Source organism: Cupressus sempervirens, chromosome 9 (genome assembly GCF_028749045.1).
Source record: "Cupressus sempervirens isolate cs-2001-9-10 chromosome 9, ASM2874904v1, whole genome shotgun sequence".
Classification (NCBI taxonomy): Eukaryota; Viridiplantae; Streptophyta; class Pinopsida; order Cupressales; family Cupressaceae; genus Cupressus; species Cupressus sempervirens.
Window position 1 is genome coordinate 752,200,919 of NC_143126.1, and position 18,692 is coordinate 752,219,610.

Below are 18,692 nucleotides of genomic sequence, written 5' to 3' on the forward strand. Positions count from 1 at the left end.
ACTTAAGTCATTTACTTAGTTCATGTTGAACAAGTAATACATGTTGAGCATAAGTTGTCAGATAGTATATGTCAAGTGATAGATATTTAGTGTGAGCCAAGTAACTAGTAAATGTCAAGTCACTCAAGTGTCAAGTAGATGGCATGTGTCATGCTATTCAAATGTCAAGTGATCAGTGGATGCCAATTCATTTAGAGGCCAAGTTACAGTTGATGTTGAGCATTAGGGACTTCAACTGCCAAGTTATGCAGTTTTGAAAAAGATGTTGGTAATGGCACAAACTTCTATGTAAACCATTTTTGGGATGACTTAAGGATTGTTTTACAATATTTTATGATAAGGGCAAATCTTAATTATGAATCCCTATGTATTACATGCATCCAATCAGAAAAAAGGAAGGTTTAAGCAGCAATATGGGTAAATCACTACCGTTGATTGATACCTAACCCTAAGTCACCTATATCTTCTTAAGGAAGATAAACCCTAAACTTTTAAAGAATTATTAAGGAGAATTAGAGAGATTTTGCATGTGTAAATAGAGCATTCATGGTGACTAAGGTGTTACGAGTTGAGTTACATTGCAGAATTAGTTAAAGGATAACAAAAGAAAGGAATCAGAGGACAAAAAAGATACATCTAATCATAAAGGATCAAGTATACATCAAGATATAGGTGATCTAACATCAAGCAATAGAGTGCTAACTGAAGGATCATTGCTAAGACATTCTAATAGGTGAATTATTTAAATCGCTTAACAGAGTAGTCTTGACAGGCTGTTGTAAATCCTTTAACAAGGTGCTTACTTCATTGTAAGTTAAATTCCTTTTACCAAGCACATTTTTAGTCAAGTGTTTAGTAATTACGCTAGTATAGTTTGCCACTCTTTCAATATAGAAAAAGCATGCAAAATAGTAATTACGCTAGTATAGTTTGCATATACTATACTATGCAATGGAATTAAGTCATAGTTTAGGAAAGGAGACCTGGGGCTAATCTAATGATTAAGACTATGAATTAAAAATATATGTTATTACATAACATGAACAAATTTGTTAGACTCGGAATAAGAAATCAAACTTTCATTTATTTTTAAGACTATTGATCTAACAAAATCTATCTAAAATAGAAAGAAAGAAGATCAAAAATATTTTTACTTTCCTATATTTTGCCACTCTTTCACATATAGAAAAAGTATGCAAAATAGTAATTACGCTAGTATAGTTTGCCAGTCTTTCACATATAGAAAAAGCATGGAAAATAGTAATTACGCTAGTATAGTTTGCCACTCTTTCACATATAGAAAAAGCATGCAAAATAGTAATTATGCTAGTATAGTTTGCCACTCTTTCAATATAGAAAAAGCATGCAAAATAGTAATTACGCTAGTATAGTTTGCATATACTATACTATGCAATGGAATTAAGTCATAGTTTAGGAAGGGAGACCTGGGGCTAATCTAATGATTAAGACTATGAATTAAAAATATATGTTATTACATAACATGAACAAATTTGTTAGACTAGGAATAAGAAATCAAACTTTCATTTATTTTTAAGACTATTGATCTAACAAAATCTATCTAAAATAGAAAGAAAGAAGATCAAAAATATTTTTACTTTCTTATATTTTTGCCACTCTTGCACATATAGAAAAAGCATATCCTTGAGCACATTCTTTTTCATCTTTTTCTTAATTAATTTTAACCCGCTTAAGATTTTTTTTTTTCAATATTACAAAAAAAACACCGTGTTGACTGTTCATTCCTTCGGAAATAATTTGTGACAACCTTCAGACAATTTGTATTTATCTTGTTAGCACGTCAACTGACACGAAACACTTATGAAATGAAGTGGAAAATGACCGTCATGTAACGCCCTTGCGGCAGCCGTCAAAAGAATGTAACGTAAAAGAAAACAAGAAATAAAGTTATTTCAATAAACCAATTTGGTAATAATAATAATAATGAAAATAAAAAGAAAAAACTAAAAACAAGTTCTTCTTTTAGCATGTTTCCGTTTTGCTGTCTCTCCAGTTTTTGCGCTGGCTAATTTAGTCATAATTCTGATTTTTCCAGTTCAGTTATAATAACACTGCATTTCATTTAATTTCTCTTTCCTGTCGCTGTGGTATTGGGCATGCAGTAATAACGTTGGGGAATTTTAAAAAACAGAGAAAAACTGTGTTCTGCGGGTAGCGGGGTAATGTAACGGTGCCGGATTGTGCAAGATAAGTAGACTGCTCCGATTGCAGAAGAAATCAATCGTTTTTTCTCCCGGGAGCAGAAAAGGATTAAGGATTGGAAACTGAGAACGATCGCTTATTTGATAAATTTGGGCCCGGGTTACCGGCCGTTGAATTGGGTTTCCAGTTACGTAATTTGGTTTCGAGGATTGAGTTATCTATTGGGTTTCTTCTGGGGATGAAACCCTAGGTGTTAGGGTTTGATCGTGGTTTTGGGGGCGACGTGGGGGAAGAAATTGTGGGGGTTTGTGTATTTTGATGGTGCGGATCGGGTGTTTTGATGGAGATCTCTGAGCTGCCATGAGAAGGTTTTGTGGTTTTTGCCACTGTTGTTGAGATGCTTTGTAGTGTCGACAATTGTGGCGGGGGCTTTGGTAATGTAGTAGCGGAGCGACGGGGCGGTGTTGTTCGGGGGCGAATGGAGGACAACGAGCTCGAGGAAGGAGAAGCCTCCTGTAACTTCTATAATGAGTTTGACCCGGATGTTGACCTCTCCTACATTGTAAGTGTTTTATAACTTTTGAGTTTGTAGAGTTTGTCGATTACGATTATTGATTTTTGCTGCGATCGAGGGCGTTGAGCAGGTGAAAATGAAATTGTCTGCATGGAATAACAAATGGGCAAAATTAAAACGGGGATTGTTTGCATGGAGTTTTGGGGAGTCCGCATTAGTCTAGGCAGTAAACCCTTTCTCATAGCGCCAACGAGGAAATATGAAAAACGGTGAAAATTATTAATTGGCCGGGTTTCATGTTGACCCTTTGTAAGCATGTTGCATGCCTACTGATGCTTGGTTTTCGAAGGGCTTTTGTAAAAGAATGCAGGGCATTTTATTTAATTTCATTGGGTTGCAACCGCTTTCTGTTTTTCGGTTCTATTTCCTTCTATCTTACAGGCAACTACCCTTTAGGGTCCATGCTGGGTGTCTACACCTATTTAATCTAGTTATTGTTCAGGGGTGGGAATGATCAATTGGAAATGCCTAATTGGCTATTTTACTGGTAATATCTGTTAAGCCGATAGGCATGGTTAGGCTTATATTTGCGCTAGGAGGTTATTAAATTAGCAATAATCAATTGCAATTTTGCTAGACGGATTTTGTTCATCAGATAGGATAGAGGCGACTAAATAGCAACACACCCAGTTGCAATTTTGATTGTAGGATTTTGTATAGGGGTGATCAATTAGAAACTATCACTTTTTTCTTCTAGTTATTATTATAAAACTGATAGGAGACAATCCTATACATGGGGCATATTCAATTGGTATTACACTGCTGTTAGTTTGCTGGTTAGATTTTTTTTAGCGTACTACCAAGGCAATATCTTGGGTAGGGTGATTTGTTGTTAACACCCAGTGTCTCTTTTGCTCCATCAGCATTTAGGGAAGAGATGATCAATTGCCAGTTGTTCCTAGGCAAAGTGCTCGAGGAGAGGGTCAAAGACTAAAGGTCTATTTCACTCCGACTGATTATCCTGATATTATTGTTGGAAAAAACAATGACTATTGTGCTTAAGGGATAAGGAAGATGTCAGAATAAAGGTCTTTTCCCGTGTTATCTGCACAATACACTATCAAACCTACTATCGCCCTGTAATCTTTTGAAGGAAATCTCTTTAATTTGTTTGGAGGTGTTGTAGATTGTATTTAGGTGCTTTATGCCACAAAATGGGACCATTAAAAATGAAATTAATAGCAATACTGCAATTAACTATGAACACCCACAACTTAACTATCACACCATGGCAATTATCAGCGATATTATGTGTAAATTGTTTAAGAACAGGCCTACATTTGGCAATAATTTTTCTAAGTACCTGAGATAATTTAGCAATAATCATCTTTATCATTTTAGTTGTAGCCATTAAACGGAGAGGAAACAATGCTATACATGGGCCAGGGGATATTTGGTTGGTCTTATGCTGCTGTTAGTTTGCTGGTTAGATTTTCTTAGTGTACAACTATGGCAATATCTAGGGCAGGGGTGATTAGTTGTTAACACCCAGTATCTCTTTTGATCCATCAGCATTTAGGGAAGAGATAATAAATTGCCATTTGATCCTAGATTATGTTCTCGAGGAGAGAGTCAAAGAGCTTAACTGAGGATAGTTGTGAAAAGGTCTAGTTCACTTTGACCGATTATCCTGATACTATTGTCGGAAAATCAATGACCAATGTGCTTAAGGGTGCAGGGAGATATCAGATCTGAGTTAATAGAGGTTTTTGCCTGTGTTATCTGCACAATACACTATCAAACTTACTATCACCTTGTAATCTTTTGAAAGAATCTCTTAGATTTGTTCGGAGGTGTCGTAGATTGTATTTAGGTGCTTTGTGCCACAAAATGGGACCATTAAAAATGAAATTAAAAATGAAATTAATAGCAATACTGCAATAGATTAGTGAGATTTTTTATTTGGGGGGGCACATGCTATATAGCTTTTGACATGGAGCTATGGGACAACACTGCTACAACTTAACCATCACACCATGGGAATTATCAGCTAGACTAGAGGTTTTGCATTTACATTGTCAGTAATTGTTGTGGTGGGATATTATGTGTAAATTGTTTAAGAAAACGCCTGCATTTGTCAATTTTTAAAAAAGTTCCGGGGGTAATTTAGCAACAATCAATTTTATTAATCTAGGGATGATGATTAAATTGATACAAAAACAATCCTATCAATGGGCCAGGGGATATTCGATTGGTATTATTCTCCTTTTAGTTTGCTGGTTGGATTTTTTTTAGCATACTATCAAGGCAATTTTCTAGGGTAGGGGTGATTAGTGGTTAAAACCTAGTTTCTCTTTTGCCACATCAGCATTTTAGGGAAGAGACTATAATTGCCAGTTTATCCTAGACAAAGTGCTTGAGGAGGGTCAGAAAGCTAAATGTGGAATATTGCCAAACAATGTTGGAAAAAACAATCACTAATGTGCCCAATGGTGAAGGAAGATGTTAGACCTGAGTTAATAGAGATTTTTGCCTGTGTTATCTACACAATACACTTACTATCACCTTGTAATCTTTGGAAAGAAATCTCTTAGATCGGCTTGGAAGTGTTGTAGATTGTATTTTGGTGCTTTATGCTATTGGAAATGAAATTAATAGCACTACTGCAGTAGATAATAGAATTTTTTTATTTGGGAGGCCATATGCTTAAGCTTTTGACATTTGGAGCTATGAAACAACACTGCCACAACTTTACCATCACACCATGGTAATTATCAGCTAGACTATAGATTTTGCATTCACATTGTCAGTAATTATTATGGTGGGATATTATGTGTAAATTGTTTAAGAACAGTTGTTTGTTTGGCAGTAATTATTAATTTTTAAAGTTCCAGACGTAATTTTGTTTCATAGGGCCAAAAGAGAACACAATTTGGAGTGATAATTCATAGGAGATAATATCCAATTCTTGTTTTAATTATTGCAGAGCATGGTGATTGGATTCATGACAGTGTGATTGATAGTATCCATATTATTTGGCCTGTAATCATTGTTGGCATTGCAATCATAAAAATCAGGGCACTTCTTGCTTATAGTCTTTCATATGAAAATTAGGGGCAAATTTCCTTTTGAAAGAATACTGCCGTTGGATTGAGGTTTAAAGTAACACTAGTTTGAGTAGTGAAAAGAAGGAAGCCATCCTCACCCTATTTAAGATGCTTGGTGATTGTGTATCTGATTGGGTTTGTCTTCATGCCGAACCTGCATGTGGCTGTGACTTCAATCTGTATGTTTAAGGTTGCCACAATCTTTGCATGCTGTCTTTTTTAGCACACATGTACTCCAATGAAAGCATGCAAACTCTCCGTTCTGCGACATCTGTAGTCAGTTTTCTTGTTCTTATATCTTGCAGTATAAACTTTTTTAGAAAGGTTGAAATAATTTATTTTCATTTATTGTGACAGGATGATAAAATACATGATGTTTTGGGTCACTTTCAGAAGGAATTTGAGGGAGGTGTTTCTGCTGAAAATCTTGGTTAGTATGAAAGTTCATGAATTAAAATATCAGAATTAGGTAACAATTTCTTTGGCTGTTTGGTCTTGTGCGGCATCATTGTTGTATTTGAGTTGGGGATAATGAGCAAATCATTCTGAAAGCTATATAAACTAATTGATTTAATTTTTGATAGTTTTGTGCTGGAAGCCATAAGAGTTCTTCATTACATTAATAATCTTATCTGACCATTTGCTATATGCAAGTGGCCTATATAATATGGAAATTTTATGGCCTGTTGGCGTTATGTATAAAGCATAAAATGTGGTTTAACTTCAAATCTTCAATATTACATGTTCTAAATAATTAAGTCCCAGTTTAAAATGGCAATATACATTTTCATTTTTTTAATTTGTCATCTGGAATCACCAGTTCCTTGCGAGAGAAAGTTACTTTTATTTCATCAATGTAAGAACACGCAATGGATTCAGCATTCATTTAATGGGAAGCCATCATTGATTTAAAAAAAAATAAAAATGTATTTGGCCTTCTTTTACCCCTTTCTGGTGTTCTGATTGAAAGAATAAGAAAGTATGTGCTTGTTTAGCTGGCATGCGCCCTTCTCTTTTGTTCTGTATGCGTTGAAGCCATTTAGTAGCCTCCTTAAAATTTGTTTTGTTATCTAAGGGGGAACATTCAACATTCGCTCCGAAGCTGATGGTTTTGAATGCATATTGATATTTGGCAGCTGCCTTGAATGTTTTTTTGGTGCTCTAGTCTTTCATAATTTCCTATTAAGAATTGGACTTAAAATCTATCTTTTGACATATACAATATATTTTCAATATGGGTTTCTTTTTATTCCAAACTTTGTATGTCAAATTCTGGGGTTCTTGAAATCATCTTAGATAGGAAACTGTAAATCCTGTTTGTCAATTGAGTTTGAACCAGTCATATCAGGTCCATAGGTAGCTGAATTGGATGGTAAGGATCATGTATTTTGTAAAAGCATAACAGGGTCTATGCCTTGTAACAGTAATACAATAATCAGGCAAAAGATGACGCCTATCTTTTTCTGACAGCATTTTCTGGAAGCAATGAAATTTAACATTGTGATAAGTAATCTCAAAGATTTCACTGCTATAGCATATCAATTTATCCTTCCCTAGAACTATTGCATTGTGTATAGTTTTTGTTTGTTTAGTTAATCAGAATTGCTAAAAGGGGTTTGTCTGTCAGGGGCAAAATATGGAGGCTATGGCTCATTTTTGCCGACCCATCAGCGGTCTCCATCAGTTCTGCTACAACCCAGAACGCCTGCTATTGTGCAGAACTGTAGTATGCAAAATCCTCTCAATGAAGGGACAACAGAGGTAGTATTGTCTGTCTAGCTTAAAAATGTGGATAAATTGATTTCAATACTATGGATTTGGAAAACTATATAATTAAGTTTTCAATTCCCCTCTGATTAGAAATGGACTTTGATAACTATTTGTAGTGCATGCGCCCAGCAGCAGCATTCTCAGGGGGTGGTGCCAATCTGTCTAAAGCAAGCTCCATATCAAACCATATATTGCCTGCTTCGGCAGCTTTTACTGTTGATATGGGAAACAAGGGTGATATGCCAAGTAATGCTATGAAGGGAAGTAAGGAAACGTCCCCTCTGAAAAAGTGTTCTGTAGTGAAAAATGTATCTGGCAATGATCAAAATAAGATCCGACTAATACGTTTTAAGGTGCCTACTGACTCTGCTCAGCGCAGTAAGAGCTCTGCAATTTACAGTACTTTAGGCCTAGATAGTTCTCCAGTGTCATCATTTGAGGATAGTCCCAATGACAGACAGGAAAGCTCACCTGGTGATGAATATAGTCCCGTTCAGTCACCTATTTCTATGATCCGAGTATGTATCTATCATGTTTCTTAATCTACTTGATGGCGTTTCTGAATTTATCTTTGTTTTATGGAATTCACATGCTGTTGGTGGATTTGATGATGTTCTACTTGCTTCTGAAACAGATAATGACATCATATCAGATTCCTGGAGGCTCTTTGCTCAGTCCTCTCCGTGAAGATCTCCTAAAATTGCCGGAGAGATGTGAAAAAGCTTCGTCTAGAGATGTGAAAAAGAGGACAATTAAGATGGAGCTGCAGGAAGCACATGCTACAAATAGAAATGAGTTTGACCCAGGAATGGATTTCCAAGGCTCAAAGGAAAGGAAAGTGAAGTCGGATGAGAAACATGGTAAATATACAGAAGTAAACAAGGAGAATGATACTGAAATTGGGAAAAATGCTACAAATAATACAAAGAAGGATTCGGATTTTGAGAACAAAATGGGCAAGGATTGTGGTTCTAATAATTTGAAATTTCCAACGAAGTCCTTTTCAAAGGATAGTCATCTTGAACGGGCAGAAAGGGAAGTCACAGGTGATTCAGGAAAGGAAAAGATAAAAGGTTCTGTACTGCCAAAAGAGGCATTCAAGGGAGGGCCAAAGGACAAGATATTCAGGTCTGACTTACCAAAAAATGAATGCAAGGAAGTAGTTGGGAATATGGATTGTAGTAGGGTCATGAAATCTGATGTTAGGTCACTACCACCATCAGGCAAGTTAGAAAGCAAAGAAAAGGAAATTTGTCAAGTGAAAGAAATTAGGAAAGGCAGTGGTTGCAAAGATTCTGCTACTGATATTAAGAAGTTGGTTAAAGAGACTGTTACAGACAGCAAAAGTAATGATCTTTCAAAAGACCTTACTAGTTACAAAGAATGGAATGAGCTGAAAGATGCATCAAATGAAATGTCAAAAGACAATGTTATTGGGAAGGTTTTAACTGATGAAATTGCTGATTTACATAAGGAAGATGAAAAGGAACGTGTCACAGCCAATAAGAGAAAACAAAAAGACATGAGCAGAAAGATATGTTTGTCAAAAGAATCATCAAAGGAAAAATCTAGAGATGTGACAAGATCATCACACAAAGATTCAAGAAAAGACAAGCATAAGCATGCCAAGGATTCATTGACATCTGAAACATTTGGTGAAAGTATGAAAGGTCAGAAAGAATTGAAGCAAGCACCTTATAAGGACTTTCAAAGGGATTCTATAAAAGATGTCGAGCAAGAACTGAGTAGAAATAGAAAAGATTCTATAGATGTTTATCGAAAGGATAGTATAAAGGAATCAAGATTTGAATCTATGGAAAGAGGATGTCCAAGGGGAGAAAAGGACAGAGAGCATAGCTTAACAAAGGTACCTTCATCAAAGAAATTGGATCATGCTTCAACTAGTGAAGTGCATGTTTCAAATGCTGCTGTTTCCCATTCTTTACCGGGAAGCATGATGGGCACTGAGCTGGGAATGCCTCCTGTGGCTCCTGTTGTTATAAATGAAAACTGGGTACAGTGTGATGCCTGTAATAAATGGCGGTTGCTTCCTCCTGGGGTGGAAACTACACAGCTTCCTCAAAAATGGCTTTGCCGTATGCTTAATTGGCTGTATGTGCTTGTATTTTTGAATTGTTGATTACTTTTCTCTAGTTTCTCCATGAGTATAATAACCAATAATCAACAATGTGAATTTCATTCTTTGCATAAAAAATTGTGAGCGAGTCTAGTTGTGTTGTAATTTATGGGTGTACTAGGTTTTTTTTAACTGTTTTCATTCTACAGGCCTTTAATGAATCGGTGTGATATCACTGAAGATGAGACTACACAAGCAGTCCGTGCTTTGAATGGACAACCACAGGCTCAGTGCCAGTTGGATGCAAGCGGACGGCAATTTCTACCTCCTGGAGTTTCTGCTTCTGCAGCTGTCCTTGATACTGAGCCAAGTCATGATATTAAATCTCTTAAGTCCAGTAATATCTCTAGCAATGGCAAGAAAGGACAAGTGCAGAGGAGCATTATCCCAGGCTCCACAAACCTTCCAGGCTCTCTTTCAAAAAAGACTAAACAGAGCTCAATAAAGAGTAAGAGCTTAAATGATGTAGTTCAACCATCTCTGGAACAAGTTCAGGGCAGCACAGGGTTATCACACCAAGTAATTAAAGGGAGTGATTCACAAATTGAAGCACATAAAGTTAAACAGAAGGAAAAATTAAAATTGAAGCAAAATATATCTGACGAAGGTACTTTCTGAATCTGATTGCTTATAATTTTTGTCTGGAGTTACTGTGGCCTGTAATTTACTGAAAAATTCTCATTTTCATCTGTGTGCTCTTGTGAAGATGGTGGTTCGTTTTTAAGTGCTTAATTTGACATAGCAATTCTTTCATGGTTACCTTAGTGATGAGTATGAGAATTGCTGTCTGAAGTCTTCAAATGTTTCTCAATAAAATTTCTTGCAGAAGCATTGACTGGTTGTTTTTCATGCTTCACAGTTGGACATGATACTGGAGAAGGAAGTACACCCAGATTAAGAGCTAAGCGTAAGAGTGAAGGTGAACCCGATGTGCATAAGCATCTCAAAAAAAACAAGGCAAAAGATGCTGCAGGCATCACTGAAGACGCAGTTGAAAAAGTTGGTCCCAATAACATCATTAGTACTCAAGTCAAAATATCAGGTACTAAATTAAATAAGTACAATGATAGCTCTTCTCCAAAAAAAATGAGAGGAGGTGTATCAGCTATGGATAAAACATTCAGGGACCAAGTTCAGACGTCATTAGAAACTGATAGCAGGGGAACTTACAGTGGCCTTGGAAAAGGTGATGGAAGGGACATTATAGGTAAGAAGAGGAAAGTGAAAGAGTGGAAAGATGACCAACAAGAAGGCCTTCCAGATCAAGAATGTCTTAAAGATTGTAAAGGCATTGCAAAAGAATCGGAAAGCGAAACTGAATATAGAAGGGACAAGAAAGCAAAAGCTTTAAAATCAGAGGGGAAGGAGTCTAGTGCAAGCAAAACAGATAAGAAAGGAAAAGTGACGCGAATCCTGGTATCTTCTACTAAAGATCAACTGGCTAATGGACTCGAGGAGCAGAGTAGAGGTAGCTATGAGAAAGATCATGAATGGAGTCAACCTAGAGTGCAGGGTGTTGCCCGAAGAGTCGCAAATGGTATGGATATGTTGAAAAGGGAAGCTGGATACACACAGCCTTTCGTTGCTGCCACATCAAGCTCTTCAAAGGTTTCATGTTCGCTCAAAAACTTGGCCAACGTTCAGGAAGTAAGAGGATCTCCTGTGGAATCAGTTTCCTCATCGCCAATGAGGACATCCAAAAAGGGAAAACCATCAATAACTGGAAGAAATGGTTTAGGTGTGGAAGATTCAGTTGATGGTGATTTCCCTTGCTTGTCTGATGGTGAAGGTGACACACCAAGTGACCGCTCAGCACCAGTTAAGAAGATAAAAAGTTCCCTTGCTGAACTACCTGGCTCACATGAGAGTTGCAAGGCATTTCAATCGTCTCTTCTGAATTCAAAAAAGGTTGATGACAATCATGACAAAGATGAAAAATTGTTTTCTGATATCAATATCAGAGAGAAGAAATCTTACCAGATGGATAGAACTGGCAATATCACTGATCATTTAGTTAGTAGTGGCAGTGTTGTTGAGCGACTGAGTGAAAGAAAAGACAATGATCGGTCTCAAGAAAAAATTACAGATTGCTATAACACTGATGGTTGTCAGGACAAAAATCTAGTAAGGGAGAAAATGGTTAGGGATCAAGACAGAGAAAGGGAGAAAAAGCCTGTACATGTTAAAGGAAAAGATAAGGTGCATGATTCTATCAGTGATAGTCATGAAGACTTACACACTCACGCTAAGGATAGGAGATCACATGAAGGACCTCCTGAGACTCATGCACACTCGCCTTACCATGAGCCCTCTAGGGGTGTGAAGGAGTTTGTTGATGATAAGCGGAGCAATAAATCTGATAAGGACAGAAGAAATGATATAGATTGGAGCAGTAAAACTGATTCAAGGAAAAAGAAATCATCTGAAACGAGAAGAGGTAATCAACAGAAACATTGCTTAGATGACAGTAAAGAAGTTATGCCATCTGATTTACATGCTAAGCAGAGCAGAGATTTTATCTCTAAGCACCAAAATTTGGGGGCCGTTCCTAGGAAAGATGGAAGGCCAAATGTACAGAAGAGCTTACAGCAGGACCTTTCTCGTGGTGGTGAGAGAATATCTAACCATGGGCTGTTGGATAGGAATGTTCAGTCTGAAACAACTACTCGGGACAAATTGCAAGCCACTCCATGTCTTGGAGGTAAGTCAAATTTACAACTACATGGTTCTGCAATTGTGTCCATGAGCAACAAAGGTACCCGGGTAGGAGTAGCAACAGATGTTTCAAATGGTGAATTTTCCAAAGTACCTAGAGAGTCGAGCAAATCTGATAATTTGGATGGAGCACAAAACTGTCGCTTAAAGCCCCCTATATCAAATGGAGTTTCAGGAAGAGATCCTGAGGGGGCTCCTTCTAGTCCAGTTCGGAGAGAGTCTCTGCAAATCATGAAAGAAGCAAAGGATCTGAAACACACGGCAGACAATCTAAAGGTCTTTCCAATTTAAATATTTCTTTTCTACTATATATTTATATATGTTAGGCATCTTCTTTCGATTTAAATTCTGGGGGACTGGGAGCTGCTTTTTATCACTAACATCTGTGTGATGCGTATGAACAGAATAAAGGCATGGACCTTGAAAGCAATTCCTTGTACTTCAATGCAGCCTTGAAATTTCTCAAAGGTGCTTTGTTGTTGGAGCTTAGCAATGGTGAGAATGCAAGGCATGGAGAAATAACTCAATCAATGACTGTATACACGGACACTGCAAAGCTTTGCGAGTAAGTGATCACATCATTCATACATGGTCTACAGATAAACAGTATATGCTTTGTAGGCAACTTTAGAATGGGTTCAAGTGCATCCAAATTATAACATTGAAACCTCTCTATTGGGCTTACAGATATTGTGCTCACACGTATGAGAGAAATAAGGAAATGGCAGCTGCTGCCCTGGCATATAAATGCATGGGAGTGGCACACATGAGGGTTGTTCATTCAAAAAATGTATTTATAAATAGAGATCAGCATGAGCTGCAAATGGCTTTTCAGAGTGCTCCATCTGGTAATATAACATAGTTAAATATTTTCAGTTCTGCACCTTGGGTTTACAGAGAGCACACAAAAAAAGACTTAATGTAATTTTATTTCTTCAAATGTTATTGGTTTATTATTGATTGACTCCATTTTAATTATAAATTCAAGTTTATATATAAATGCAACTATGAATCCTGTACTGCTCTTCTTTGTTCAGAACAAAGCAGGTTCTGAAGTTTGTATCTTAGAAAGCTAGAAATTCTCTTTGTTAGAAAGAACAAAACAGATTCTTAGTTTGGAAAGCTTGAAATTAATATTTTCCTACTGTTTCATGATTTCTGTTGTTATCACCTGGGATTTGTTTATTTTTCACAATTTCTACTGCCCAAGGATCATAGTAGTAATTCTAGGCTTTTGGTAATTACTAATTTATTTATAATTTTTTTTATTTTGTTAATTTCTTCACTATAGGTGATAGTTATTGATTAGTTTGTCTCTGGAAGGCTTTTGTGGTGTGAGATTTGTTCTTAATTTTTTAAAAGCTTTAAATTTCTATTTCTCTAGCATTTTTCGATGTATATTATCATTGCATTTTTCGTCGTTACATTTTCTAGTTTTCGAACATCAAGTTGTAGGTATTCTAGGATCTAGCAATCACTATTAGATAATTTACTTGCACTATATGTGATAGAAAGAGAGTAATTTAAGGCCCTAATCAGATGAGTTAATAAAAATTAATATGAAACTTTCATAGTAGCTTTATGAATGGATCACCGAAGCCTACAACTATGTTTCACAAACCACATCCAACATACTCATTAAATAATGTAGTTATTCTAGGCTTTTACCATCAAGCACTTAATTGATAATTTTTTTGGTTAATTTTTAAGTTACCAGATTCTCTCTTGGCCCTAGGAATTCCTGGTTCAATTCTCTCAAAAGTCTGGTCCTTTTAAGATTCTGTCAAAATTCTGCCACGGAGATCGAATTTCATTGGAAATTCTCTCAAAGGAACGCTGGCAGAATTCAGATGACTTTTGAGTGAGTTTGGATTCCAGCATAGGAACCCGGATAGAATTTCAAATAATTTCGTCTAAAAACACCTTTTTGTTTACTTTTTTAATAAGCTTTTATTGCTAAATTAGACTTAAGCACATGATTGAACTCAGATTACTAATCATATTTAATTTGAATTAAATGCTACTTGAGAAGAATCAGTATGTATAGAAGTGTCACACATCTATTATGGAATGTGTGTTGTGCATATAGGCTAACATGTATAGAGAACTATGGATTGAACAAAACTTAAGAGATCTTTAGTGTGGTTAAGTCTGGATCCAAAGCATGTTTTCTTGGCTTCATCCAATCTGATCCAAAGCTGCTGTCTTTGAATTATTGAGCGTGACATTTAATGTGTGAAGCTTACAATATGGCACAATCATAACATTGGCCTTAAATAGGCCTATATAGCATTACCTGTTGTGATTCTAATTTGCAACAGCAGAATGATAATGATTCGCGTGATGGTTTTTGATGATATTTGATCATGATGGCTGATTATTAATGTTTACATTATTGTTTTCGGACTGAAACATTGATATGGTGGTTTATTTTTCTACGTTGCTTTAAAAGAGCATAGTGGTGTATGAACTTATTTGCTATATATATATATATATATTCTTGTACAGACGAACCCAAAACGAATCCGAACCCAACCCCCCCAAAAATTGAAATAAGTTAATTTGTTATATGTGATAGTTATTGATTGGTTTGTCTTTGGAAGGCTTATATTAAATGAGATTTGTTCTTGAGTTTCAAGAGCAATAAATTTCTATATCTCTAGCATTTTTGAGAGTAGTTGCATTTTTCTTTGTTACCTCTTCTGGTTTCCAAACATCAAGTTCTAGCTGTTCTAGGATCTAGCAATCACTACTTCATAACTTACTCTCACTATATTGAGAGAAATAGAGTAGTTTCTATTTGAAGGTCCTTACCAGTTGAGTTTGTAAAAATCAATATCAAACTTGCGTTTTTATGAAAGAATCACCAAAGTCTGCAACTATGTTTTACAAACCGCATTCAAGATTTTCATCGAATAATTTTACCATGGAGAGACAATTGAGTGTGTCATTTGACCTGAGGTAATTTGCTATGTAGCCTCATTTGAGACTGACAGGAAAAAGTTTTGTTAGAAGTGCCTGTGGCACTCTTGATGAATGATTTGTGGAGTTCCATTGAAAACTGTATGATTTGGAGCAAATATTTCATGCATACGTATCTTTAATTAGCACTTTACACCATATTTTTATTGGACTTAAAAAAAGATCAAAGCACCGGCATACTTGTTGGAATTTGTTTCTAATAAAAACTAGATTTACTTGTCAATTTAAGTTCTTTTACAAAACAAACATGATTGTTGTCTTTTTGTTTATGTTTTGTTGTCAGTTGATTTTTCCCGAATAAGTTCTCTGAATCAGACTCCCAGCCAACATTAGATTGCTACATCACTTGTTCCTTTCACATTGCCGTGTGATGCATCATTTTTATTGTTTTAGTCAAGATATTGTAGTGGCTTGCAATACTTTATGCTAGCTATGCCAAATGCCTAATGTCTGGGGGCTCTTGCTTGTTTCAGGGGAATCGCCATCATCATCAGCCTCAGATGTAGATAACTTAAATAACCATGCATTGATGGATAGAAGTTCTGCTAATCCTGGAAAGGTAGCTGGGTCACCTCAAATACCTGCTGATCATGTGATTGCTGCTCGACATCGTGCTCTTTATGCTCGTGTATTGCAATATGTAAGTTACGACTGAATGTTTTATTATCTATAAAGAGAAGATAACTTGGCCTTACAAGGTTCTACAAATATATAAATAGTCTACAAATAATTGTCAGTGGAAAGTTTTTAAGGAATATCAGATGGCAGGTGCAGAACATATTTATTTGATTGAATTATAATTTCCTTTTATGCATATTTGTTGCCTTCCCGCTTATCCATTTGCAACTGTGCTTGAATTTCGCTCTTCTGTCAACTTCTGAATTATCTTGTTTCTTTGTTTCTCTACTTGTGTTTTCTCAACTTCTGTAGTATTTGTACCATTAGTTTAGGCTTCTTTGAGTTATTTTGAAGTTTAACTGATTCTGCCTTGATTTGTTTTGTTACCATAGACACGTGATTCCATTGCTGCTCTTGAAGCATTCAAAAGATCAGAAAATGCATTCGCAGTAGCCAAGGAGAGTTTGGATGATGCCAGCCGTCAATCGGCAGGAATATCTGCAGTGAAAACAGTTATGGATTTCCACTTTAATGACATTGACATGCTGCTCCATCTTGTTAAGCTTGCCATGGATGCAATGTCTCATTAATTTGGTGTTTGTAACATCCTCTCTTGTGAATAAAGCTGTGTTGATCTCAGTTACTTATTCAGGTAAGCAGGCCATAGGAATGAAAAAATGATTGCTATGGCTATCCCTGCTCAAATTCTGCCATTTATTTACGTTGGAATGAGTTTTTCATAACTGTACGATATGTACAAAGATTTGTGATTTGTATAAAATATTTTTTTCCCTTGCGGTATCCAAAAGTTGAAACAGTATAAACAGTTGACATTTTTGATCTTTTCAAGGCCACAACAAAAGATATGTGGTCTTGTCCCTATCTGAGATGTATGGGAATATGTAGATAATGAATTTTGACAGATGGACATAATCATCAAATTCATCCTTTTGAGCTTTAAAAAAAATGGGTTATCTATAATGGCAATCACCAAGCACCTGTTATGATTCTTTACTGTTGTTCAATCTCTATCATTTAATAATTAATAGCAAGTCGCTCTTGCTATTCTTTTTGATGAGATAAAATGTGGCACGAGTCCAAGCTACAAAGACCCCACTACAGGATATCAAAATTTGAATTGAAACCAATTCCATGGTTAAGAGAAGTAATGAATTTAAAGTTACTCCTAATTGTGCTGCTCAGGCATCCCCAGGGTGTTTGCAAGGATATAGCCAGATGAGGAGTGGTGGAACCAGGTGTGCATTTTGACTCTAATTTTTTTATTCCCAACCCTTACTCTTTAATCATTGTGATTTTTGTTTACTTAGGTTTTTTAAATTCTATGTTACATTTTGAAGTTCCAAGACTAATGCTTCCATGAAAATTATGTATCCCAGCATTCAAGCTTGGTGGTATAAGGGAATATTATGACAGTATTCATCAAGCTCTCAGGTGAAGCACATAGTCTAATGCAACCTGGTTAGGCCTGACGGTGGGTGAATGTGTGCACTTCAGAGGAGCTTACAAAGTTTGATTTTGGAGTGGGCTTGGGTTGTACATCCTATGAAACAATATGTAAGGTAAAAGGAGTTTTTCAATTCAAGCTTCATATACTAGGTACTAGTAATACATCAAATTGGTGTCTTGCTTGGCATTATCTACAAATCTACCTTTAACCGATCAAGTTAATTAGTGCTTGGGAGATTGCCTTCTATTTTTGTTAATCAGTGCATTTTACATATCTTTTAAGAGCTGATTTAGGCATCAAGTTTGGCCATGGTGCAAGATACTGTCAACTTCCTACATTGTTCAATCATAACTTCTCCTTCATAGCCAACCATTAACTTAATCTTTTGGGGAAAATTGATTGGAGTTTTTTGTAAAGAACATGCATGCCATCTATACGAATCGGACCATAACTCTTTTAACTCCATGAACTAGAGTTCGCTAGGTGAAAATCATTGATAAAAATTCTAGCATAAGGGTGCTTCGAATGATAAATATAGGACTCGTCACACGGTTACAGAATCACCAGAAGAAGTAATTTGAACAGTAACAAATCTGTTGTTTCTGTAGACATTAGTCACTGTAGTTCCTCCGAATGTTCTAAAATCAAAGGTGCTGCTGGCCATTAGTTCTGCGAATCTGTTTAAGCATATTAACTTACATGCAATTGTAAAGAGCTTAACTAGAAAAAGATGTCTTACGTTTCCTTAATTGTGGCCAAAATCAAGAGGTGGTGCTGGCCAGGAATGACGTGCTCCGGCCTCAGATTCTGATTAACATTATGTTAATTAAATTATTACAAACGAACTGATTGCTCATGCTCGTCCCGTTGAGCATTTCCAATCGATTATGAAACTTCAAAATGTAATATTCTTAGTGGCAAACATGGTATTATTCGTCTGGGCTACACTTCGATAAATACAAAATTTGGAGAACGTTCTTATCTCAAGTTATGTACCATATGTTAATAGCAATGTTATCAATACTTGTTTACAAATCTTATATCCACAATTTTATGAGCATCTGGTTTGTTTAACAGTACATTCTTTTTTGTATTATTACAAAAATATATCTTTTGGAGCGCAAGGGCATGAAATATACTATTTAAGAAGTGACATGCAAAAATAATGAAAACAGTAACGCTTAAAAAGCATAAAACATT

At 36.0% G+C, this 18,692-nt stretch overlaps 1 protein-coding gene across 2 annotated transcripts; it reads left to right on the plus strand.

The window, feature by feature from the left end:
• The first annotated feature begins 1,933 nt into the window (after positions 1–1,933).
• Positions 1,934–17,660, plus strand: LOC149540868 (CW-type Zinc Finger). 2 transcript variants are annotated; one of them, XR_016356450.1, is made up of 13 exons: positions 1,934–2,743; positions 6,160–6,232; positions 7,430–7,563; positions 7,689–8,090; positions 8,207–9,684; positions 9,859–10,316; positions 10,569–12,700; positions 12,829–12,989; positions 13,112–13,272; positions 15,880–16,046; positions 16,417–16,676; positions 17,228–17,280; positions 17,422–17,660. XR_016356450.1 is itself a non-coding variant. In XM_089801932.1 (11 exons), exons 1-11 carry the CDS (start codon positions 2,579–2,581, stop codon positions 16,612–16,614), a joined length of 5,529 nt encoding a protein of 1,842 aa, XP_089658058.1. In that variant the 5' UTR covers positions 1,934–2,578; the 3' UTR covers positions 16,615–16,832. The 2 variants fall into 2 exon arrangements, 1 of the variants encoding a protein (XP_089658058.1); XM_089801932.1 differs by lacking the exons at positions 17,228–17,280; positions 17,422–17,660 and having other exon boundaries at positions 16,417–16,832.
• Positions 17,661–18,692: the final 1,032 nt, after the last annotated feature.

Coding starts and splice junctions, on each gene's coding strand:
- LOC149540868 (XM_089801932.1), top strand. CDS start 2,579: ATGCTTTGTAGTGTCGACAATTGTGGCGGGGGCTTTGGTAATGTAGTA. Junction 2,744..6,159: donor ATGTTGACCTCTCCTACATT/GTAAGTGTTTTA, acceptor TTATTGTGACAG/GATGATAAAATACATGATGT. Junction 6,233..7,429: donor TGTTTCTGCTGAAAATCTTG/GTTAGTATGAAA, acceptor TTTGTCTGTCAG/GGGCAAAATATGGAGGCTAT.